The sequence below is a fragment of the Lepidochelys kempii genome, chromosome 16 (genome assembly GCF_965140265.1).
Source record: "Lepidochelys kempii isolate rLepKem1 chromosome 16, rLepKem1.hap2, whole genome shotgun sequence".
Lineage (NCBI taxonomy): Eukaryota > Metazoa > Chordata > Testudines > Cheloniidae > Lepidochelys > Lepidochelys kempii.
This window is the reverse complement of record NC_133271.1, coordinates 17617593-17643933: the sequence shown is the minus strand read 5'-3', so window position 1 is coordinate 17643933 and position 26341 is coordinate 17617593. Positions and strand designations below refer to the sequence as shown.

At 42.6% G+C, this 26341-nt stretch overlaps 2 protein-coding genes across 10 annotated transcripts in view; one reads left to right on the top strand and one right to left on the bottom strand.

The window, feature by feature from the left end:
• Positions 1 to 18020, top strand: part of FNBP1 (formin binding protein 1) — a 95826-nt gene extending 77806 nt beyond the window's left edge. For 4 of the 9 annotated variants that reach the window (XM_073313788.1, XM_073313787.1, XM_073313784.1 and 1 more), the window contains 6 exons: positions 396 to 410; positions 5436 to 5545; positions 9659 to 9791; positions 11140 to 11261; positions 12519 to 12655; positions 13542 to 18020. In XM_073313788.1, coding sequence (XP_073169889.1) covers positions 396 to 410; positions 5436 to 5545; positions 9659 to 9791; positions 11140 to 11261; positions 12519 to 12655; positions 13542 to 13720 — 696 coding nt within the window. In that variant the 3' untranslated portion in view covers positions 13721 to 18020. Of the gene's footprint in view, positions 1 to 395; positions 411 to 5435; positions 5546 to 9658; positions 9792 to 11139; positions 11262 to 12515; positions 12656 to 13541 lie in introns of all 9 variants that reach the window. The other 5 variants (XM_073313790.1, XM_073313786.1, XM_073313789.1 and 2 more) reach the window with 3 other exon arrangements.
• USP20 (ubiquitin specific peptidase 20) overlaps positions 1 to 26341 on the bottom strand; it is a 110711-nt gene that overhangs the window by 43607 nt on the left and 40763 nt on the right. The window lies entirely within an intron of this gene.

The following is a 26341-nucleotide window of genomic DNA, read 5'->3' as shown; positions in this document are numbered from 1 at the left end:
AGCGTTGAGTGTGATAACCCACCTAATTATGTAAGTATTGTAAAGCACCAGTTTTGCTGAGTGCAAGGTGCAACTTAAAGGGGATATGCTATTGCTATCTTAGCGTTGACGTCAGTCAGCCTGAGTCACGTTTTCACCTGCACTGCCAAAGCAAATATGCAAAGGTGTAACATGTTTTCCTTTTCCACTTCCACTGATGAAATGGCAGCTGAATGGTAGTGTGTGGCCCATCTTGTGAACTTTTGCACAGATCTGTTACCCATTTTCACATCCCAACAGTGAGGAGAATACGTGTGTCGTTTTATTATAACAGTAGGACTGAAGAAATTCCTCTTCTACTGATGCGCTTGTTTTTTTTCTCTTTTTTCCTGTACTCCTACAATTTTTACATGAAGCTTTCTCTCAAGCTGGTAAGCACAATTACAGCATGTTTGTCCTGTGTTTTAACCACAGTTTTCTGTGTGTGTTTTTCTTTGTGTGCACTATGACACCTACAACATGACTGAAATTAATTTTAAATTTGTTTCTTCTTTGTGTTTGCTTTGTTTGACATTTATCAGATAACTTTGAATACGCAGGTCTGGAATCTAATAGAGGTGATCAGAATTCAATCTTTCTAATAAGCTGCTAAAGAATTAACTCTAATTTATAATGTAGTTTATCCTTATTTTTTTGTAATCTAGGGCAGGGGTTCTCAAACTTCATTACTCCATGACCCCCATCTGACAACAAAAATTACTACATTACCTCAGGAGGGGGAACCAAAGCCTGAGCCCGCCCAAGTCCCACCTCCCTGGGTGGGGTGGGGAGCCCAAGGCTAGAGACCCACCACCCTGGGCAGGGAGCAAGGGGGGAGGCAAAGCCAAAGCCCAGGGCTTCAGCTCATGGCAGGGGGCCTGTAACCTGAGCCCCGATGCCCACGGCTGAAGCCCTTGGGCAACAGCTTCGGCCCCAGGCGGTGGGTCTTGGGCTTCGGCCCCGGCAAGTCTAAGCTAGTCCTGGCAACCCGATTAAAATGGGGTCCCAACCCACAGTTTGAGAACCGCTGATCTAGGGCTATAAAAGTGTAGCAAAAATTACACCAATCAGTTCTATTGCTGTATCTGAAATATACATGGAAGAATTAATGTTATAAGTGTCTCTACTGTGGCTGTGCTGTGGCCCTTTATACAGAGAAAAGTAAAAGCCTTTTATCTGACTGCAACATGGTCATCAATTGTGTTTTCCATGTTCAGGTACTAATAATCACTGGAAGTCTGAATCATTGTTACCTGCATTTTACAGCCCTATATAGTCCTCCAGAAAAACTAACAATGAAATTAATTAAAGTGAAATAAACCTTAACCAAGAAGGTTAACTCAGATTGATTTAAATTTGCAAATGAGCATGTATATATGAATCCTAAATCTAGTCTTGGATACAACCGGAATGATATCTTGAAATACGGTAAGAGAATGCATCGCAAAATTGAAAAGGGAAGGGGTAAGAGCATGTGTGAAAAGAAATGATGTGATGTTGTATTTTACATCCAAGACAGCATACTGGTAAGGCAGAGTTATCCGAACCTTGGTATGTTTTAGATTACTTCTCTTGGCTTTCTTGCCACACCTGATCCCAGCCAGAAGAATTCAATTTAAATAGTTTGCTGAATCATTTCAGGCCAACATGTAGGAGGGTACAAAGGACTGATTTAAGTTTTAGGAAGCCTCAAAGGATCTGCAGTAGCTCATTAGTGATGTTAGTTTGGGAGGTTTCCTTCTTCTGGTCAGTCAGGGTCTTTAGGTTTCTTTCATCCCATTATTCTGGTGTTCACCATTCTGCGCCAAGTCTCCCCAAAACGGGTGACTTCTGTCACAAGGTGAGAGACTTACTGGTGGCTTCCTCTAAGAATACCTGTGCCATTAAGGCTTCTCACCTCCATTGGAATGCCTGCAGCAGGGTTTATGCATCTTCATGGGGATTTCAAGCACTTCTGTTCCACTGATGCAGTGCAAAGCATCACTTAATGTAGACATTATCTTTCCAGACACAGTCAAAACCTAAATACTTCAGCCCCATGACAGTCCCAAGGAAAAATGGCAGAGATCCAGAGATCTCTCAGTTACTGACAAACCCAGCTGCCCTTAGCTCTTTGTAGCTCAAAAGCTTGTCTCTCTCACCAACAGAAGTTGGTCCAAGAAAACAGATTACCTCACCCACCTTGTTTCTCCACCAAGCCACAGAGCTAGCAGCCATTGATGTTTATACAGAGTCCCTCCACTCATTCTATTTGCTAGTCATATTACTAGTAAGCAGCTGATGCATTGTGTGTGTAAGCCAGACCTTTCTATGCAGCAGCGTGTACTGTAAAGTATAGCCAACCTGCGCAAAAGGTTCTTGACTTGACCCTTTTGGGTCAGAAGTTGGAGCCTCCTTTTTGATGAAAAGTTACTCAGTGAATTCAGTGAGGGTTCTTTTTGAGTCTCAGGGATGCAGTTCTATGCCGCATTAATGCATTGGTCTGAAATATTGTCTACTAGTGCCCACCGTATTGCTAATCCTGCTGTGCTTGGATCCTGCAAGTGTGGGCCTCAGTTTCTGGATGAGGAAGGTTTCAGAATTAAACCCCCATGTTAAAAGGGCTTTTCCCTTTTCAGTTAAGTGCTTTTGTGACTTCCAGTTAAGGTATCATTGGGGGGAGTCTGTTGCATGTGCGTATCCTCTAAGTAGTGTGTTTTTGTAGCCTTTCATGTAGCTACATATCCCTCCTGTCCTCCAAACAACCCCAGACTCTTCAGCTTGATATGTACGAAGATATGTACATCTTTAATGATTTTATTCCATTGGCAAAATACATGGACCTCTTGTAATGCCTGTACCGGGGATGGGGAATATTTTAAAGAAAATGACATTTGCATGAACAAGAGTAAATGAAAACAGACCTCTCCTGTAGCATGTAGAGTCTAATGATGTGGTGGAGGTAATAAATCAAATCTGTCCACGATTACAGGGTGTGGCATGAGATTTTGGAATGTACCATATTTTAGCTAACTGGTAAAACCATTGTTATTTCTTGCATTCACATTCATTTTGCCTTCTAATCCTTTCATAAAATGGGAATATTTTTTGAAGTGGACTTAAATTCCACTAAAGAGACCAAGCCCAGGGATATGGGAGATCATTGTCCCTTTAAGTGAGAGTGCTGTTGTGCCAGTTTTCCTTAATGACCTGTTCAGTGTTCAGTCCTACTAGGGCCGGGGGGAGCGCAAGGTGACCCATTATAACTGCCCTCCGCTCCCTTCCTGCACACCCAGGCTCTGTCTAGAACACAGCACTCGTTACAACTCGGAAAAAGCAGGCTGTCTCGGAGAACCCAGCCAGTGCGCAGCTGAAAAGGTCCGTGTGCTGCTTTTGAGGCAAAGTATTTGCTGAATCACACTCTTCTGAGGAAAGCATTTGGCATTTTAACACAATCCACCTAGCAACTTCGATCACAAGCCATCAGTAAGCTGCTTGGCCAGCTGAACTTTGTCTGGATTTGCATTTGCATGGTCGGCTTTCCCTCCCCCCAACCCTAATATCCCTTTGTATGAAGGAATTGTTGGCATTACATTTGTGAAATCCTCTGTATAAATTCAGGTTAGTAATTTAGATTAGGGTAAAGCTAGTTTATTAATATTGAGATGTCCTCAGCCTCATTCACCATAGCCCCTCCACTCATCTCCCTGCCAGAGAAAGCAGGGACTGCCATAAAAAAAATCATAAAGGCTCGGAAACTCACTGCATATGTTTTATCTACTCTATAAATCCTGTGCTGCCAGGAAGGGGAGCAGCAGTCTGAAGGCAGACGGGCTATTTTGTTTCAAACAAAATCAGAAACAGATGAGAAATGGGAGGCCTGATTCTCCTCCCTCTTGTTCTGGTTTTTTTGATAGTATAACTCCGTGACTCTAACGGAATTACTCCTGATTTAAACCAGTGTAAGCGAGAGGAGAACCAGACCTGCTGGATGGTTCAGGGATTCAACATATGGTGCATCCATCGTGAACCACTGGAAAGAATACAGTATGGTTATAAATTGTATGCATAGCCCCAAAGGTAAAATTTCTATAGTGTGAGTGAGTGCAAGAGAGTCTTAACATCAGAGAGCACTTCTAAGGGAGTGGGAAATGGTTTACCCATTTTATCAAGGTTACTTCTACGGCACTAGCACCCACAATCTCCATGTTGCCAGAGGAAGCCATATCCTGGCTGTGGGTTTGCAGTTTACAGTTGTGCAGGTGAAACGGAACCACAGCATGAGAGTAAAAGCTTGCAAGTGCTTCCCAGTGAAGATGACATCTGCAGCACAGCAGGGGAAGGCAGGAAAGATTGGGCCTCCAGAGAGAATAGAACTCTGCTAGATAAAATCCAGTGTGGTGTTAAATCAGGATGGAAACAGATTCACAACTTCTAGCATTGGGCTTCCCTGTTTCTTGGCTGGCAGTCTTCTGCTGTCTGTTTTCTATGGCTGTGCCATCTGTGGTTCAGGTATGACCCTCTTGTTAGCTGTTTTTCAGATAATTTCCCCTAATTCCATGTGGTGAGCAGGGCTTTTCGGTGATGGTGAAATTCACCCCCATGCACGTATCTGGCACCAGGGCCATGCTGCACATGAGGGATCTAAGTGATGACAAGGCCTTGTACGGTTACTCTGGGAAGGGTAGATTTTGCCCCGTGTGAACCTCCACATAGCTAATAGAATTGGTGCAGTCATCTTTTTTTCTTATAAAAGCAATAAACTATTAGTATGTAAATAACATACAAGTAATGGAAGAAGTTCATGCAAATTACATATGTTTATGTTGCATCTTAATTAGGGAAAATTCCAGGTTCATTTTTATTTGTCCACTTAAAAATGTCCTGAGTGCCCACTGCATCTGGGCACTAGAGAGCTATAAATTAAACAGGCCTGTAAAAGCTACCCTCTTGGGGCAGCCAAATAAACCACCGTGCATGAGATCAATAGCGACACTCAACTGCCAAGCTAAAAATAGCTCAGCAGTGACTGTCTGTAGTCAGAAACGGGCTCGGCTGAATAAGTGCATCTTGCGTGAAGTCCTAACGGGTGTGAAACTCTGACCATGGCAAACAGCAGGAGGAAGGGAGCAAGTTTCATGAGAGAAAGACCTCTGTGCTTAGTGTCCCGCTGCTGGCTCTAGAAAGGTTGACCCTAGTCAATGGCACCAGAGTTCCCCAGCTGATTTCAACTGTTGTTTTGGGATGTTTTTCAGGTATCCACATCCCAAACTATTCAAGGCTTTAGGGATCTAAAAATAAAGCATGCAAATGCTTCACACCATGGTGATTTTGCACAGATTTTCCTGTGGGGTGTTTTCAAAGTAGAATTTTGAAGGATGGACCAGAATTTTTTAGTCTCTCATTTGCCTTTTTCTTTCCTCCCACTCTGTGTGTAGGGGGGAGGACCAGAGGACTTCAGCAATCTCCCACCTGAGCAAAGAAGAAAGAAACTCCAGCAAAAGGTTGATGAGCTAAACAAAGACATTCAGAAGGAGATGGATCAAAGGTAGGCCTAACGATACAATAAAGAATTCGAGAAAGGCTTTCATTTAGCAGAACAGTAGTGTCTGAAACATCACTAGTAAGCTGTTTCTTTCACAAGCAACAAATAAGAACAAGATAGTAAGTCATGCCCTGTGAATCACTATTTGATATGATGCTCTTGGAATAGAAGATGTAAAGGGCACTAGATGACTAAAAACAGCCAGGAGACGAGCTAAAATTCCCCTGTGGTCTAAGTTCTGAAGTTAATTGTCCTTCCCTGTAGGTCTAAATTAAACAAAAAGAGCAGAAGGAAGGGTTGCTCGTTATCTATCCCACCCACTTTTGCAGTGCATTCCACCACTGCTGTATCAGGATACTAAGGCAAAAGCACAAAAATCTCAGTGACTTGGGTAGGTGGTGCCACCGCAGACCGTTTTTCTTTCTTTCTGGCGTAGTCTTTTTAAGTTGAGCAATCGTGTACTTCTGAGCCAGGCAGGAGGCGTAGATACTTTGTATTTGCCTCTGAATATGAATCTGCCCCAATATTTACAGTATTTTAATACAGGATCCATCTCTCTTCAGTTAGCCAACCACCTTGTCTTTCACGACTACTGAAATCACAGATCCCTCAGCACTGAGCAGATGGCTTATTGTAAATATTATCAAGCCTGTGTACGGCAACCTTGGAAGCTTTCCATTTCTGGCATCTTGTTATTGCTCATGAGTTTAGGATTATAACAGAGATGGAAAACACTTCCTAGATTATCAAACACATTCCCCTGTAATGCAAGATACAGTCCTCTAATAGAGGGAAAATCCAATATTAACCTAGTACAGTATAGTCACTTGAGACTTAGCCAAAAGCTTTTGTATTTTTTAGGCTTAGGAATCACATGCACTAGGGAGATTCCTAATAACACAACCTGTTATCCGCAGGGCTGTGTTGACAAAAGTGTGAGATTGTTCATCAGTACCCATTTTAAAAGTCTCTGTGCTCTCCGGTGTCCATTTTCTGGAAGCAGAAGAGCTAATGATTCTTCACTTTTGCAGATTTGTTATTAGGAGACTTCATTTGTTATCCTACTTGAGAAGCAAGCACTTCAAGTGACTCCATTTACATTGATCAGTTCTGGCCGCTTGTATTTGCAGCTTCCTATGTTCATTCACATCTTGGGCTAGGATTGGCCCTTTAATTGTGCCTTTTAACCAGTGTCGTTTTTGTTTTCACAAAAAAAGAGTTTAACTTTGATCTGATAACCCTGTTAAAAATCAGTCCACATCTTAGTTGTATAAGTTATGTGGGGATGTTAATTCCTATTTCATATCAGAAATGGGAAATAAGACAGGAGGCCTATAGGTAGCTGTTTACTTTTGTTTCACATGTTCCCTTTATATAATACGGTAGCTATAGTTTTTCTCCTTGAATAGATTTCCCTTTCCCCTTAATTTTCTTCAATTGATTTCAGTGTCACCTAATATTAAGATCATACATGAAATCAGTGCAGAGTGAGGACTACATTAGACAGAGATATAAGATTGGTGAGCAAGGTACAGCAACAGTCAGGGACACACAGAATGAATAAAAAAAACCATGAGTTAAAATTTGAAATAATGCCCCTTAAGGCTCCAGTCACAGAACAATCCCACTTCCTTGCCACCCACTCCTTTTCCCAGTTTCTCCATGCACAAAGCAAAAGCAGATACAGGGCTGCCATTGTCAAAGATTTTGTGGGAACCTCTCAAATAAAAAGAGTTATAACTTGGATCGTGGGACTTTGATTCAAGTAATCCATGGAGCAATGCTGAAGAATCACACCAGTAATGAGAACTCGGCTCAAAAATCAACTAATTTCTGAATCCTAAAATGTTTCTTGTTCTGCAGAGAAAATCTCTTAAAATTCATCCTCAACCTGCCTCAGGTCAGGTGCAACACATTGCCATGAAAGTTGACTCTGCGGACATGCCTTCTAGTTGAGCACAGGACAGCTGTGTAGCGTGTTAATGTTGGCTTTGTGAGATCAGATTCCTGATATTGTGCTTCAAAAGCACCATCACTGAGATCCTAGGTATTTGGCACCTGAGTTGATATGAAATGTGTAGCCTTTAACACAATCTCAAAATGCGGCATAACTTAACTAGACATCATGACCTAAGGTCCATCTGTTGTACACTGTTACCAAGCCAAACGATCTGGATTTAGTTTTAGTCTGAACAGTGGAGCAATGTGAAATAAACTGATCAGCAGGGATCCTAGAAATCCTGAATGCCCCTGAAAAACGTGAAAAAATGCAGAAGATGTCTTTTTACAAAAAATCTTTAGTTTTTACATTTTGGGAAAAAATAAAAACATATACAGTAAAACCCACTGCCATCAGCGTGCATGCAGGAATATGGGAAATTGACGCTTCAGCTCCGGGCAGTGGGACTCGGGCCGCCAGCCCTGGGCGGCAGGGTTGGGCTACAGATTTCATTTTAATTGTGGAAAAATGCAGATTTTTATGGGGTTTTTTTTTAATCAGAGAATTTGGGGGTTTTTATCATGGAGAACAAGGATTCCTGCTATCAGGAGCAAATTATGTTGCATATTCTTAAGGTGAACACAATGCAGTAGGCAGAGCGAGAGTTTCTGGTTAGCACTCCACTCTGGTACTGGAATGCCCACATCCCAGCCTTTAGCCTATTCTCTAGGATGGCATTCAGCCCAGGATGTGGAGAGATGATATAAGCACTTCCATATGTCCCTAAGACTGGGAAGATATTTATCTAGTGCGGGGTGGGCAAACTAATCTGGCCTTGAGCTCCTACTGGGCAGTGGGGTCCGGGACTTTCCCCACTCCAGCCAAGGAGCAGGGTCGGGGGCTTGCCCTTGCACTTTGCATGGTGCCCCTACCCCAAGTGCCACCCCCACAGCTCCTATTGGCCGCAGTTGCGGGCCAATGGGAGCTACGGGGACGGCGCTTGGGGCAGGGGCAGCGTGCGGCACCCCCTGGCTGCCCCTCCGCATAGGAGCCAGAGGGGGGACATGCTGCTGCTTCCGGGAGCTGCTTGAGGTAAGCGCCGCCTGGAGCCTGCACCCCTCACCGCCTCCCGCACCCCAATCCCCAATTTTGCGAGCATTCATGGCCCGCCATACAATTTCCATACCCAGATGTAGCCCTCAGAACAAAAAGTTTGCCCACCCCAATCTAGCGAGTTCAGAGGCCATTCTTTGCGGGGGAGAGCGGGGTGGAGAGCTATGGGTGTGAATGAAAGACAATTCCACACCTTGACTCTCCCTATATCCTAACCCAAGAATACAGTCACCTTTCCTCGGATTAGTTGGATGCCCAATTCCCATTCATTTTCATCTAAATCTAATCCTGCCTGTTTACACTGGCTCAGTACCTTTCTTGTGCCACTCTTGGAAATGATTTGCTTGTAGAGCTAATTCTGCCACTTTAGTTACACTGAAAAAACCCCATGGGCTATTTGTGGAGTAAGGCTTAACATGACAAAGGGTATGTCTTCACTAACCGCGGGATTGGCGGGCAGCGATCGATCCAGCGGGGATCAATTTATCGCATCTACCTTAGACGCGATAACTCGACCCCCGAGTGCTCTCCTTTCGACTCCTGTACTCCAGCGCCATGAGAGGTGCAGGCAGAGTCGACAGTGGAGCGGTAGCAGTCGACTCACCACGGTGAAGACACCACGGTAAGTCGATCTAAGTACGTCGACTTCAGCTACGTTATTCACGTAGCTGAAGTTGCGTAACTTAGATCGATCCCCCCCACTAGGGTAGACCAGGGCTAAGGGTGGAAGAATCCCGCTTATACACAGTGCAATGTCTCAAGTCTTACAAATTGTTGCTAAAGGCTATTCCCAGGTCTTGCAATGCCTGATAGTTTATAAACTCTCTTCCATGCAGAGAACTTTGATACATTAAGGAGAGATCTTTAATTAGTAAATGGGTGGCACTAAACAAAACAAAAGCCCTGGCATAGTTTCTCCCCACACTTTGTTACACCTGTAGCCCGTTGTGCTTGAACCATAAACACAGAATGATTGCTCTGGAACTTTTTGGTTTCTCCAGAAGGATTTACACACCCAGCTGCTGCCTGACTTACTGGTGTTGCATTTTCCTTATTTCTCACAGAGATGCCTTAACAAAAATGAAAGATGTCTACATCAAGAACCCGCAGATGGGAGATGCAGCCAGTGTGGATCACAAATTAGCTGAACTGGGACAAAATATGGAAAAGTTGCGACTAGAGGCCCAGAAATTTGAGGTGTGTAAGGGGTTTAAGTACTAATGCACTGTCATGATGGTAGCTTTAAATAAATAGGCTCTGATTCAGGAAAACATTTAAGTGCATGCTTAACAGGGATGGATTTAAGTAAGTGCTTATAGTCAGGCAGTATTTAAATATGTTGTTGAAGTGGAGCCTTACAGCCACCTTTTAGCATAAATATGTCCTGGATCCTTCATCTGCAGTTGTCAGCCAACTCGATTTTTCTGTAATTTGTCACAGCAAATGGCTTATGTAGATCAGGGGAATGCAGGAGAATGCCCTGAAATGCTCTGGTACTCTTGCATTTGCAACATTATCAGGTTTTAAATGCCTCTCCGAAGACATAGATACCAGGTGAGAGCTCGGAAAAACTCCACTTTATTCTTTTCACACCCGAAGGTGCGTTTCACCAGTCTGATATCTGCTGATGGTAAAAACTGATGGGCACAAAAAGCTTCATCTCCAGCCAACCCCCACCCAGATCTCGTGGGAATCCAAAACAGGATTAAAAAAATCAATTGTGAAACACATTATTGTCTAAAGAAGCTGCTATGGTAAATGTGAAGAGGATCTATGGACAGAGCTATCTAAATGTCTGAGAGCTGGACAGAAACCATGAGATGAAGCACATTTTAAGGAACAATCTCTGCTGTCAACAGAAAGCATTTTAAAGATACAAAGACTCTGGAGTATGACTAATAGTTGGAATAAATTAACCCATTATAAACAGAAACTATTGTAATTACACCAGAAGTAAGGACAGGGAAGGACTACATTCCATGTGCTATAGATTATGTTGTGGATTTAAACGCACACAGCCAATTAATTCTGGATGCTTGTCACATCTGTTTGCTTTACTCTCCATTGCTTGTAAGGCCCCTTTGAAAGCCGACAGCTTTTCCTTTCCTTCCAACTATTGTCCTTTTCCATTTGGCCAATAAGGGATTTATTTTTGGTGCTTCTATGTTTCTGAAATTATCATGGGTTCCTTCTGTTTACCTCATTGTTCCTAGACCAGCAGCACTTCAGCCCAGCTCCAGTAAACTCCTGCTGCTAAGCCAGCAGGGGTGTGACTCATGCAGTGTTTTGAATCAGCCTATACATTTTTGCCAACATTACTATTTTTAAATACAGATTTAGAATGCAGAATCTACTCCCCTTCACCTCAGATGACAGCAGTTTGAAGCTAAATTTAAGTGTGTTTATAGTAGTTGACAGTTTGCCTGTAGTTTGGTGGTTCAAGTGATAGGTATATCTCCAAAGGGGCAAAGTAAGAGCAAACTCTGTCCCTTGGCTATCTGGTGCATTAAAGAGGCATATGAAACCCGTTGCTTTCTGTTTGCAGGGTTGGCTGGCTGAAGTTGAAGGCAGGCTACCTGTGCGGACTGAACAGACCAGACGGCAGAGTGGAATGTATGACACCCAGAACACTTCAGCCGTCAATAACTGTGCACAGGACCGGGAGAGGTACAGTATCTGTACAGAGCGTCCAGACTAGCTTGCTAGTTACTGTTCCACCTCCCTTGGTTTCATTAGCGGCAAATTCTTCTTTACAAGATGCTGCCGTTCTTCAACAATAGATGTGTAAATCTTGCATGCAACAAGCCTAATCCATGATGAGACTGCAAGCTGCCACTCTGAGAAAATAATTCCTTACTTTGATGCAGAAAATTCTAATTTGCCACAGCAAAAATTGGGGAAATGCAAAGAGAGTGAGTGTTTTCCAGGAATAATATTAACAGGTCTAAAGCCCCATCTGGTTCTGTCACTTGCAAACGTGCACACAGGGTAAAATTCATTCCTGTGCAGAGTTAGCACAAGACCTGTTGACCAGTCATGTCTCATTTTGGACATTAAGTGGGATGTAAGTGATGCGTAGGTGTCATGCTGGCCCTCTGAATAGATGTGAATTTCGCCCCTGCAAAGCAGATTGAAGACTGGGGCCACTTTCTGTACTGTTATGCCAGTGCAAATCCAGAGAACTCCCACTGCCTTCTGTGGGGTTCCTCTGGATTTATATGCAAGAAGACAAAGACATTGTGTGGGATGGGTACCAGCTGCAACACTCTGGATGGAATCCCATCTTTTCCTAGTAAAGACCCCTCCAAACCTCTTGGGAATGGAAAATTGGACTGCAAATCTTGTGTGAGCTGGCTGTCTCAGGAAACTTCTAATCCTGGCTGCACTGGAACTATTGCATGTCACTTGTTCAGTGCATATAATGTTTTCAGACATTACACACCACTATAGAGGTATCTCCTAATGGAAATAACCCTGAAAACTAGAAAGGGAAATATCCAGGTGCCCAAAAACTCTGGGAGTGCCCAAAATCCTAGGCCCATCTTCCAGTGTGCAAAGGATACTGAGCAATACACCCCCTTGTATTTCTGTTGGAACAGCCCTTCTGAACATGCAGCAAGCCCTTTTGCAGTAGCATAAAGAACTACTACATTGGCCATTGTGAAAGGTAGGTGAGAGATGCATTTGAGAGGCCTTGGCAGGAGGAGTTGACTGAACTGACTTCCCCTATCATGCTGGAAATGCAGTGACTGACAAAGGCACATTCTGACGATATATCTAAATTAACAAGTTGGCCCTAACTGCAACCACTCACTTGGCCTTCAGCTTTCCGCAGCTGAGTATTTCCGGCAGGTGCATGTTCCTTGTCACACTGCTCCTGAGGCTGGTTGCTATAGTTGCCGTATATTTTCCTTTCTTGAGCAGCCCAGATGGCAGTTACACAGAGGAGCAAAGTCAGGAGAGTGAAATGAAGGTGCCAGTGACAGAGTTTGATGACGAGTTTGATGACGAAGAACCACTTCCAACCATAGGAACCTGTAAAGCTCTCTATACATTTGAAGGTACCACTAACCCTCAGCTTCCATTTCACTTCTTCTCTATTACTTATTTATATTACAAGTAGCCTCCAGAGGCCCCCGTTGTGCTATGCACTGTTCACATATAGAGTAAGAGACAGTTCCTGTCATGAAGAGCAGAAATGGATGTAACATGGTGGCTTGTCCTGCCAGAGCTGGAGGGCCTGGAGAGGGATCAGGTGATTCCCCTATAAAGAGCCTCTGGAAGCTGCAGCAAGGTGGGATGCTCAGGGGGAGCAGAGAATGCTAGGAGTGAGCAGGCTCCAGCAGAGTCCTGGGATTTGGAGCTAAGACTCCAGCAATTTTGATGGTTGCAAAGTTGATCCAAATTATTTCCCAAGCTCTTTGCAGACTACTGGATAGTTTGTTGGGGAGAGTGGTATTAAATGAGCTGTTCAGCATACAAGGAATAGATTTTATGCAAGGATTATTTAATTTACAAGTACCATATTCAGCTGTAGACTAGATGAACAGACCCTCCTATCATTGCCAGACACAAGGGCTAGTAAATTTACCCTGCGTGTGGTAAATAAACATACTGGCCTTTAGTAGCTGCATCTCAGCACAATAACAGCAAAGGCTAAATATTCAATACTAATTAAAAGATATTCAGTGGAGGCCCAATTTCATGGCGCACTTGTGTCTACTTGTTGATTGTACTGAAATTTTCTATTACAGGTCTGATGTCAGGGTCGCATTCTTCTGGTTCTTTGAATACATGCTGTTCTCTCCCAATTATTGCTGTCTTATTCATGCTGCTCATGCTTAAAGGAGGGTATATTTCAGTACCATTGCTGAGTTTGCCACAATCGGGTCTGTATGTTCTCCTGTGGACAGGAAATCCTAAACTACTATATACTCTGTATCTCAGGTCAGAATGAAGGCACAATTTCAGTAACAGAAGGTGAAATGCTCTATGTAATAGAGGAAGACAAAGGTGACGGGTGGACGCGAATCCGGAGGAATGAAGATGAGGAAGGTTATGTCCCAACATCCTATGTCGAAGTCTATTTGGACAAAAATGCCAAAGGTGCTATGACTTACATTTAATATCCTTTTTATTACTTTGCTTGCTTTCACAGGGACATCCCACCCTGAAACTGTTCTATGATGCAGATGGAGCCTTTTAAAGGACTACATAATGCCACAAAGTGCATTATTTCATACTCTTAACTAACAGACTCCTATGACTTTATACACTGTGATTTAGATTGGTCCGATAAGAAGATACTGAGTGGGATAAAACTGTTACAATAGGGGGATACCCAGCCTTCTCTGGCTGAGCCAGCCTTCCGTGGATAGAGCTCAGTTCCTGCCAATATACCACCCAGTTCAAGGTGGGGAATATAAGGCCATTCTGAGTAACTGTGTGTCTTCTCTAGCTATCCAGCTGATACTTCATAGTGACATTTCAGCCATAGTCAGGAGTATGCTATTTGTTGCAAACTGACTCTGTGAAATGTTATACGTGAAATGTTATACATGAAATAATTAGGGTGCTGTTTGTCTTTCAATGTGGCAGCTTTTCAGAGCCTAATCTACTCTCTGTGGGCCATGTAAATGGAGGCAAGGATCATCATTTAGTTTGTTAGTATTTATGGGAAGGAGAAGCGTGTCTATCAAAAATGTAACCACAAAAATACCCTACCATCCTTGGTAGATCAAGAGAATGGTGGTATTCACTCGAATTCCCCTCTCCATCGTTGCAGTTCAGAAAATTCTCTTTCAGGCATATGTTGTTACTACCGATGCACGGCACAGTTAGCTATTTCATCCTCTGCTCCACGTACAATCAATGGAATATTTCAGAGCCTGGATTCATGCCTTTTATTGTTCTGTTTCCCTTGTCGCTATTTACCCCTCATGACTGAGGGTATGTGTTGTGTAAGTGAAAAGCATGTGCATGTAATCAGGGTATGTGTCTGCTGCTCCTTGCAAGTATCTCCCTGCTGATCGAGTCCAGTGAGCAAACACTATTCCATCGCTGGTTCCATCGCTGCGGGAGTGACATCCTGTTTCAAGTCAGGAAGATTTTGAAGTTCACTGTTAAATAGTGCATGGATTTTTCAGTCATTTAATCCTGCAAATTGTCATCTTCTTTCATAGAGTCTAAGCATTCTCTGTGCACCAAGTCTTTTTGTCCCTTTTAAAAGGGAGATGTAACTGTCATGCTGGACTTCAGGCAATAGAAATAGAGACGCTTCCTGCACAAAATCACACAACTTTTATTAATTCACTTTTCTTTGGTTCAGTATTAAGCAATGTAGTACCATGCATGTCCTTTTGAAATGACAGCCTGGATTATTGTTTGATCTTGCCATAATCCAGAGGTCTTCTGTTTGCACTGGCAAAGATAGGATCAGTTGGATCCCTTTCTTCGCCAAGATAGTCTGTGCGGAAAACTCAGCATCCTGGATCTTCTCATTACCCTTGTAAAGTGGTATACAACTGAATGAAAGTACTGCCTATTCCATATACAGGGAAGGGCAGAAAGCTCAGCATCAGATATTCCATCATTACCCTTGTGCTGTCTGGTATGGAGACTACCTGCAAGCAGTGCCTGCTCCATGCACAGTGGTCGTTGCAAGTCCAGGCTTAATTTTTGCAAAATTCCCTGTTGTCCAACAGGGCCAACAGAAACAGATAGGTTACTACATTTAAAAAACCCACCTTGAAATAACAATTGTTCACCCCTCCCCTTGAATACTCTGGCATGCGTAGACATCAGCAGAGCAGTTTGTGAAGTCAGCTGCTCAGGAGCAGAGCAGCAGGCTTGGTGGGATATGCCTCAGAGCATAACTATGTGTCTAAGGGCAGGGTGAAACACCTATATTGACTGAAACCAGCAAAAGCAAGAACCTTGTTAATAAAGGCTGCCACTTTGTCTTTAGCTCACCCCAATGTATGAGGCTATTGAAGGGATCCCCCGGTCCTAGGACACAGTTGGCACCTAGCAAAGGATCTAGTACACTGGTGGCATTGTGCAAATAGTAATAATAACCCTGTATCATCTTGCATATCATATGTGCAGTGTGCTACACAGGCCATTTGCCTGTGGCCATTTGTTTGACTCAAATTTTTTAAGTTTCCTTGTTTTTTTTTCTAATGATCTTTGAGTGTTTTTTGTAAAGAAAATAGACATGCAGTTTCAATAAATAAACAGTACAAAGTCATGTGCAGATAAACAAACTGTAATATGCAGTAAAAGTACAATTTAAGGCCCATATCCTCAGAGACATTTAAGCTTCTAACATCCAGTGGTTTCAATGGAAGTCAGGAGCCTAAACACCTTGGAGATCTGGGCCTAATTCATTTCCTTGATTTGGTTAAAATCTATAAAAAGAACCTCCCTTAAAAATGGTTGTTAAGATATCAAACTTAAGTGTTTCAAGGAACTTTCAGTAGGTTTAAAAAACAAAGCAGGCTCACTAGACTTGGGGTACTATCTCATTTGGATCTGATACTGTATCAGTGGAAGCATTTACATTTGTCCATTGAAGAAGAATTAAAATGAAAAATACAACTGACCCATAAACTAAAGTCCTTACAAGTTTTTGCAGCATTTTTCTTCTTGTGCATAAGGCGAATGGGTAGCAAATACCTCTAAATGTTAGTTAAACAAAGTGAAATTAGGCTGATTTCACACCAAATGAGTAAATTTTGTTACACCTACAGCTAACAGACTGGGAACCTGAAAAAGGCCCAATTCTGTGACCCTTACACAAATAGCCCCATTGAACTCAATGGGACTGCTTGTGTGAGTAAGGGCTATTTACTAAGTTTAAAATGGTAGCCAGCAAAAGAAAGTTGAGCAAACCCTATGTCAAAAGGAACAGTAATATTTATCTTGTTTGCTTTTTCCAGATGTGTACACATCACTTCAGAAAATCCCTGAGTAGGTTTGCATAGGCCTATTCTCCTTTTGTTCTGCTGATTTGATTCTTCAATTATTTTAAGAGGTGCATTTTAGAAGGTTTTCTTTAAAAGAGATGAATCCACGTGCCCTGTCAATGAATGACCATTTGTTAGGTGCAGTTCATTCAGCCCTTGAAACTAAAGGCTCATCGTTTCCAGTGAGGGTTTTGGCTCAGTTCTGTGGAATAGTTGTAGACAATATTCCCATCCCTCTGTAATATAATTTAAAAGAATGATACACAGTAATCCATTTTCCTTGTGGTGCACACATGCAGCTTCCGTTAATGCTAGATACTTACATGTGCAAACTAGGAATTGAATATATTGGCTATAAACCTCCATGTTTCAGGGATTCTTATTGGGGGGTCAGGAATAAAATTCCTCTTTTGGAAGGTTATCCTGTAACTGTCTGCTGCAGGGTTTCTTGCACCTTCTTCTGAAGTATCTGGAGCTATTGGATACTAGACTAGTAGGACCTCTGGTCTGATCCAGTCTGGCAATTCCTGCATTTTTAGAAATTGTACCTCCTAGTCCACTTAGGAGCAAAACTGTCTTTCTTTGAGTAATGCTGTGAGATAAAGATTGATAATCAAAAGAAGTTACATAAAATTACCCTCTTAATATTAGAGTAATTTCCCGCTGCTCCCAACAAACATGCCCTGTTCACTTCCTCTAGAAATATTGGCTGTTAGAATGACACACAATGAACAGAGCCTGTTTCAGAGGTTTTATTTCTTGAAACAAATGCTGGGGCCACAGTCTGATTAGTATTTCAGTCGCCTTGCTACTGTTGGTTCCATTCTCCCCACTGTATGTATATAAAAATCGATCGACAGCTCTAGGAGTCTGGCTTGGTTGCAGCTCTGCTGTTTGTTCACCACAACTGTAACCCAGGTGCTTGATTTTTTTTTTTTTTAACCACACCGAGGCACTTTTTATCTAGGCTATACAATATGATTTCTTAACGCTTGCCAAAATATTTAGGAGACAGTAATTATGAACCAGATTATAACATCTTTTTTAGTTTAATTCCTTTTGTTAAATATATGTCCATAATGCTCCCCATAAAAAGAATAATTTGTATATAATGTAACTTAATAACTAAAGGTACTTGAATTTTGATTTTTTATATATATATATATTAAAAGCGGTTTTATTTGCTGTTCTATTGTTTAACCCAATTTTTGTTTTGATAACCATTGAATAAGACAAAATCTTGTTAAGTCGATAACTTTTTTGTGTGTTTCCTGCTGCCTGCTTCTGATGGGACTTTTATAGAAACTTCTGTTCTGTGTTAAAGTTTGTTACATCTGGTCAATATGATTGTTCCTTTTCTATTCTTATTCTTTAAAGAAAACTCATCTACTGGGTGAGGGTCTCTCCCCGTAGCTAGCTGTACTATCATCTCTTCCTCAAATAAACATATTTTCTCATTCTTGTGGGGTTTTCTAATGATTATTCACATAAGCAGATTACCTGCTCTGATGCAAAACAAATGGTCCGAACCCTCCCTTTGTCTACTGCTGACTCAGAAAAGCACTTCATTAACAGTAAGGATGTGATTACATTTTAAGAAAGAGCTCACACTGCAGTGTGGTTAATATGTTACCTTTCTCTTCTTCTTTTTCCTTTTCTTTATGAAAATTAGAGACAGGCTTGAACCATAATTTCAAATTCAAATGTGCTCCCATATATGGGGGAATTCATCCTTTGTCCTTCCGTCTAATGGGCCAAACCAAAAACCCTGGAACCAGAACACCCTTGAACTTTGGGGACAATTTGGGCCTGGGCCAGAAGTATGTGCTTACAAGAATGTAACTTCCCATATGTTTATGAGCTAGGAATGTTTGCATCCCTCCTGTTTCTTTCTTGACTTCCCATCAAGATGAAGGGTCTTGATTGCTTATTGCTTGATGAACAATCAGCTTTCTTTGGATGAGTGTATTCTAATCACTGCAAAATGCCTTACCCAGATATAAAAATATTTACCCTGATAGCCTTCCCCAGTAGTTCATTGTCACTGGGAGCTGTAGTCTGACCAAATCCACCCACTGGTTCCCTGCAGATACAAGAAGCTAATTGTTTCATCTGGTGTAAACAATTCAGATTCCCACTGGTGGGGAACCATTCTTGAATTTTGCACCCTGCATGGTCACCAGAGGAGAGCTGTGCTCAAGGTGAAGCTCTTGCCTGAGGGTGGGGATCACCGGGGGCCAAGTTACTTTCATTTTCAAGGAGAAAATACACTTCATGGTGGCTGACCCTGAACAAGGAGGGTTGCTTCTGGCCAAAGGGAATCCCTGACTTAGAACTGCTCTTAACCCTTTCATGATGCAGTCTGATAAATGCTCGTGGTGCTGTCTTTCCCCTTTAACCTCCCCCAAGCAGTGCCACACTCAGGCGAGCCCTTCCTCCTGCCTCTTTCTAACCCAAGTCTCTTTCTTTTTGTCTCTTATGTTTTAGATTCCTAAAGGTGTTTGTGCTGGTGCAAGAACCTGGGGCGAGCTTGTCACAGAAGGAGAAACAAATGGTCTGTTTACCCTGCAGACAGTTAAAATTCACCCATATAAACAGACTCCTGGTCTGGTCTGGAGGTAGCACTTGAAAAAACTGAAATCTAAATTCCATCCCAACATTACTCAGCCGCTTGCTCTTTTTTATGGCATGTTACTTGTGGCTCAGACTAACTTATTGACATTCCCCATTGTTCTGCCAACTGGGCATTGCTCTTCTGTAGAGCATAAACAACAAACCCCACCCACCCCACCACCACCTTCCCCACAACCAGACCGAAATGGCTGGCTGCACTTGGATGCAAAGGGTAACCAGAGAATCCCATGCATGTGCCAGTTGGGATTCTATCCTCCTGTGGCCCTCAGTCCATCTGACTGTATGCACTGGTCCATCAGCATTTCACATGGTGCCTTTAGCGCTAATCCTGCAGGTAGGCTCATCAGACAGCTAGGGAAAGAGGTACATACAAGTGGAAAGCCAGTTACAGGAACAATATGACAGCAGCTGGACTGACCCCTGAATTTGATTGTTAAATTTTACACACCCATTATTCAATATTACACCTTCCCCGAAAGGTCCCAAATGTCAATCAGCTTTTTTACTTTTTAAAAATGGCTGGTGCTTCCTCAAAGAGTTCAATCCCCATTGGCTTTGCTGTGTCCTGCCAGCCTAGCAACTCGTGAATGTATGCTTGCTTTCCGGCTCACTTTCACACACAAACACACACAAAGGCATTTTGGTTTGAAGCCACCTTTCCCCCATCACCAAGACCTCCATTTGAATCTTGTTTCAGCCTGCATGCTCGCCCTGTCGCCTTGCCTGCGCATACCTTCCTAAGGGTCACATCACTTTGCAGCTCATTGTTCTTAATCTCTTTCCAGTTTTTTAGCATTTCAGACCTGCCTTCTCCTTTTGCATGAGCTCCTGTGCACTCTCATCAGTGTGTTTGAACAGCAGAAATTGCATTTAAAAAAAAACAACCCCCCTGCATTTCCCTCCCCTCCTCCCTCTTGCCACAGACTGGACCTTTGCTCAGGCATTTCAGACAGGAATTTGGACTTATCCATCTTCAAGTATCAACCATCCTGTTGTCCTGTGATCTTATTTAAAGGAGAAACATTTTGATGGCAGTGCTGTACCTTGTCCCCAATCTAGTGCAAAGGAAGTTATGCTGCTTCCAAATATCAAGTGATCTGGAGCTAAACTCCCTAGAGAGGGGTTAGATTGCTTTCTAAGCTCCTAAAACTATGAAATTCTCGCGCTTCTCCTCCCAAAATCTTCACATTACTAGGCTAGTGCAGTAATCATATATCTCCTCAAACCTTGTCTAACAGCAGCCAGTGAGTAATAAGAATAGCTTTCCAAGGCCTGTCTGAGTAGTTGGGGAAAATCCCCAGCTCTTTAGAAATATCCTGGATTTTTTGTAAAAGGCCCAGAATAAGAGAGAATTCAAATGGATGCCATCATGGCTAGTGGCTCTAAAATGAGCCTGTCAGTTTTGGTTTGCAGGCAGGCCTGTGCGTGTTGTAATGCTGTCCCCTGTCCTTGTGGGCAGGGACAATATTAAAATATAGCATCCAGGAATTGTTCACCCTTTATGTAGGGTATCACCTAGCTCTTCCCATCTTAGGATGAGGTCGTTGTCTTTAAGGTAGTTAAATGTTGTGTTCACAACTTGGTCCCTCTTAAAATAATAATAAAAAAAACTTATATTTTTAATAGCAGAGAGTCCTTCACTTCTACAGTTGTTAATGCTTCATCATGCTTAATAACTATAAGCCTCAGCAAGCAAGAAGACACTTTTTTTTGGAATCAAGTTAACATAGATCAGGAGGCTGCATTGTCTAAGCAGATGGTACAAACTCAGAAACCTCTGAAGCCCTTCAGCTGCAATCTGTTATCACAGTCTGAAGGGTCAAAATCAGCTAAACTGCCATCCATACCACCGCTGTTACTGCCTTTGCTTAGCTCTTTAGATCCACACGCCTTCGATACCAGAATAAAATCCACCACGTACACAGTTTGCTCTTATAACTTTATATGCAGAACTGTGACGTACGTGTGTGAGGATTCTGTTGCATTTTCAAGATCAGCATATCTCCTATCGGGGTCTAAATGGTTAAGCAGCCAACAGGCGTGCAAATATCTACAAATATTTTTAGCTGCAGTATTTATTCCTGTGTGTCTGATGCACTGTTGAATCAGCAGCTAGATCAGCTGACTTTCACCCTTTTTTGTGCCATCTATGTAAAAATGAGAGAGTTTTCTTTTATATATTTAATCTAGGTGGACAGTATATTATTGTCGGCCTCTGTGGAACATTTAAACTATTCCAATGTCAGTGTTGCTACATAGTGCTTTAGAAGGAGCGTTAGCTTTGCCCATGCCAACTGATTTTCTTTGAAAGGGATATATTAGAAGACTATCTGTGGAGTTTTTATAAACCTGCTGCCCCATTTCAGAAAGTTTGGACCTTAAACCTGCTAAACCCAGGGTTGTGAGTTCAATCCTTGTAGGGGGCCATTTAGGGATCTGGGGCAAAAATTGGGGATTGGTCCTGCTTTGAGCAGGGGGTTGGACTAGATGACCTCCTGAGGTCCCTTCCAACCCTGATATTCTATGATCTGATGAGAAGGAAACAATTACCACCAGTCAGGTACTATAGTTTAGATCTTTCTTCTGCTGTGTGTATTCAGCATTAGAAGTAGGTAAGGGATAGAGTTTAACTTTAAAAACAAACAACTGAGACAGACTAAACATATGACTTATATAGTGTTGTTGTAGCTGTGTTGGTCCCAGGATATTAGACATAGGTGGGTGAACAAAAGCTCCATGTAAGCTTGAAAGCTTGTCCGTCCCATAAAAGCTATTACCTCACCCACCTTGTCTTGCTAAACATATGACTGGTTTATAAAAACTTTGCTTGAATTTACTAAGCTCACACAGAAAAAGTGTGATTGAACACTCTATGAAATGGAATCTCACCGTTGTCCCCAGCAAAAGCGTTTCTAATGCCCTTTCTTAACATCTGTAAATACAGAAGAAAAGAAACATATCCACTGATACTGAAAGTTGTGTTTAATGCTGAGTATTTTTCAAAAGTTCTTTTTGGTTTGATGCATATTGATTCTTTTTTTTTCCTGCTTGAAGTGTCAAAAGACTTAAAAGAAGCCAAATTATATTTTAACATGATGCTGAGCACTTTTTTAATTTGTGTGTGTGTGTGTCTGTGCGTATGTGTTTGCGCACTGAATTCTAGCTCTTGGTGGCATCTCAGTGTTGTGATTTCCTTGCCAATGTAAAAGGTTCTGGTGTTGCCCATTCATTTCTGGAGACAGAATTCAAGCAAATAAAGTGCTTCCATTGGAAAGCGAATATTGACCTTGTAACCATGAATGAAAACTCATCTACATATTTAAATAAACCTTTAATTCCAGACATGCTATTTCATTTAACCCTCTTAATCATGTAGGGGATGCAAGCAAAGCTGTCCTAATTGTTTCACAAAAAAGGGTCCATACCCACCTGGCCACTCACTGCTGCTATAATTGGCCGGGCTATTCTATCTGTAGTGACACATCTGCCATTACCACATACACCTGCAGATGGGAACTCCACTCTGTGTTACTTCGCAGTGTAACCAAATATAAATCACAAGCTTGGAACTCTGCCTATTTCTTCTTCCTCTGCATTCTCAGTGAATTGCTGGATGCTTTCTAATTTTTATATTCAACGGCAACATGTCTTGGCAAATGAGGAGAAACAAATCTGTTTGAGTGTGATGTTTGTGTCTAGTTGCTGTAATCCGTGGGATGGTGAAGGAACACTTTTACTCATGGTACTTGAATTTTTACATCACACGGGGGGGTTTAGGCACCATTTGGCATTTAATTGTGCTGACAGCAGGAAGAACATTGCCTAGGATGAAGATGGCTTAAATGTTTTCTCTCCAGTGGGTCAGTTGGAGAAGCTGATACTTTGTCAAACTTTTACCTTTTGGGCTGGAATTTGTATAGCTATCAGTCTTAGAATGGGGATTTTGGGAAGCTTGCAGAAACCGTTCAGTCATTTGAGAAGAGGAAAACTACAGTTATGCTGGTCGGAAAAATGTTTGTTTGCATACCTCCTTTTTTTTTTTTTTTTTTTAAGTGGCAGATGCTGAGAACTTCATAGACTCATAGACTTTAAGGTCAGCAGGGACCATTATGATCGTCTAGTCTGACCTGCACAACGCAGGCCACAGAATCTCACCCACCCATTCCTGGAACAAACCCCTGACCTATGTCTGAGCTACTGAAGTCCTCAAATCGTGGTTTAAAGACTTCAAGGTGCAGAGAATCCTCCAGGAAGTGACCTGTGCCCCACGCTACAGAGGAAGGCGAAAAACCCCCAGGGCCTCTTGCCAATCTGCCCTGGAAGAAAATTCCTTCCTGACCCCAAGTATGGCCATCAGCTAAACCCTGAGCATGTGGGCAAGACTCACCAGCCAGACACCCAGGAAAGAATTATCTGGAGTAACTCAGATCCCACCCTATCTAGCATCCATTACAGGTCATTGGGCGTATTTACCGCTAATAGTCAAAGATCAATTAATTGGCAAAATTAAGCTATCCCATCATACTTGAAATTCGACAGGGACAGATGTTTAAAGGTATGAGGTATGGCTACACTGAGCCTTGCAATACCTACCTGATTTAGGAGCCTACATCTCATTTCCAAAATTTCAACTCCTGAAGCAGTTAGGTGTGACCATGCCCGAATACCTTTAGAAATCTGGCCCATAGGCACTGAGGCATAGCTGTGCCTTTCAGCGGCCCAGTGAAAAGTCTGGTTGATTTAACTGCTTTGAAGGTCTGGATAAGGTACTTTGCACGTGAACACTAGTTTATATAGAACAGAACTAAACTTGTCACTGCTCTGCTGCCATAGCCTGTGCATCTGTAACTGTATGGACATTGCCACTGAATGGAGGACCTCTCAGCGCTGAATTTGCACATGTGGGAAAGAAGGGTGAGTGGAATAAGTTTTATGATGTGAGTATTTATGGGATAGAAATTGGACTGGTGTAAGTGGAAGCAAGCAGGAATCCAATCTCAGGCCCCAGCTGCCCTTGCCTCTTTGTGTACGGTACAATCCGTAACATGGTGGAATTTTTGATCATTTTCCTTTTAAAAACAACGAAATTCCATCCAAAAACCATTAAGCCTGTTATGGCTGCAAAGTGACTCAAAAATCTGTATATTTCTACACTGCCTGTGCATCTTTAACTCTGCCCACTTGTGCAGCTACATTGCTGTGCATGCTTCATTTACACAAGCAGAGCGTATTTTTCCCCATAAAAGCCCTGGCCTCATTCCATGCACAGGTTGGATGGTAAATAAAGCTGGGTCCAGAAAGGTGCTGCCTTATTCACTCTAGAATTTGAATGGGGTATAATGGATGAGATGGAGGTGAGGTGTTAAGTGGCAGGAGTCCACAGGGCCCCTGCCTCACTGAATTCAGAGCTTGCACGGTACACAGTAGAGAAGACAAGGGAGGCCAGTATGTGAGGATAAAAAATAAAAATAAAGCTGCTGCACTAACTGCACATTCATGAGTCACACTGAATACGGAAGAGGGGCCTGTGCTGACATGAAGATGGTCTTGTAATGAATACACATAAGGGGCAGAGTTAAGGGTGCATGAGTACAAACCAGCTCTTGATTTACAAACTTCACATTTTAATGACTTTTGTATGGAAGGAGCTAGTGGAAACAGCAATAATGTGTTCAAGGTAGGATCACTCCACCCTCTTAACTTCTTTTTGAAGATGAGCTCAGCTGCTGGTAACTAGAACATGATCTTCTAGCATCTGGACTGCTGGTTCCCCCTTCTGCAAGTAGTTTCTCTATCACTGCTTCAGAGAAACAGCCTTGAATTTAAGATGTTAACCTCTGTTACTGTACAAAACACAGGGCAGTGCATGCTAGGTCTCTGTACAGGGAATGTAAGAGCAGGGATGACTAGCCCCTGAATAGAGAGAGAAGAAATCTCCCCCAACTATGTGGTAGCAAATATTTATGCCTGATGTAAAGCAGCAGTATTTCTGGCAATTGTGAATGCTGCCATCTGCTGGTGAATTAAAGGTTGGGCTATACAGGCCACCCCAGCTGACTTTGAAACGCTAGTGGCCTTTCAGCTGTAGCCCGGATCAAGTTGTCTACTTTAAGATTTTCCTTGGCTTGAGGATACCAGCCTGAAACATCCTTTGCTCCTGTTTCCTCTTCATAACTTGAATCTACTACTGCTCACTGCATCATTCACCATAAAACTGAGTAGCTCCTTGCAGGCTTTCCGTTACCGCTGCCACTCGCCCCTGTGCCCTGAAATCAACCTCCTCCAGGAGCCAAGGAGCTTTGCTATTACATAGCTCACATGCAGAGCGAAGCTGAGTAGCAGCATCGGGCTCATCGTTGCAAACGGAGGAGGGAGTAATAGCATCTGCCCAACGCAGCCAGCTGTTGACTTATTTTTTTAAGAGTCCAGACCTTTATTTACAGCTGGACTCCTCTGTTACTTTTAGAAGTTCAGCTGTTTTTGTTTGTCAGCAGCACCAAGGAGCCCTGGCCAACCAGAGGTCAGTGATATTTATTTATTATCATCATCCAGTAGATAGGGTCAGGTGCCGTCAACAAGAGACCATAAAACTACAGCCGCTGTTCTTACAGACAGGAATGTGGAAGGCAGCAGGAAGGAATGGTCAGAGCTGCACCTTTGTTTTCTTTCATTATTAGATGACAGGTTTCAGAGTAACAGCCGTGTTAGTCTGTATTCGCAAAAAGAAAAGGAGTACTTGTGGCACCTTAGAGACTAACCAATTTATTTGAGCAGAGCTTTCGTGAGCTACAGCTCACTTCATCGGATGCATGCCGTGGAAAATGCAGCAGACTTTATTTATACACAGAGAATATGAAAAAATACCTCCTCCCACCCCACTGTCCTGCTGGTAATAGCTTATCTAAAGTGATCATCGGGTGGGCCATTTCCAGCACAAATCCAGGTTTTCTCACCCTTCACCCCCCCACACAAATTCACTCTCCTCCTCTCACCAGCAGGAGAGTGAATTTGTGTGGGGGGGTGGAGGGTGAGAAAACCTGGATTTGTGCTGGAAATGGCCCACCCGATGATCACTTTAGATAAGCTATTACCAGCAGGACAGTGGGGTGGGAGGAGGTATTTTTTCATATTCTCTGTGTATAAATA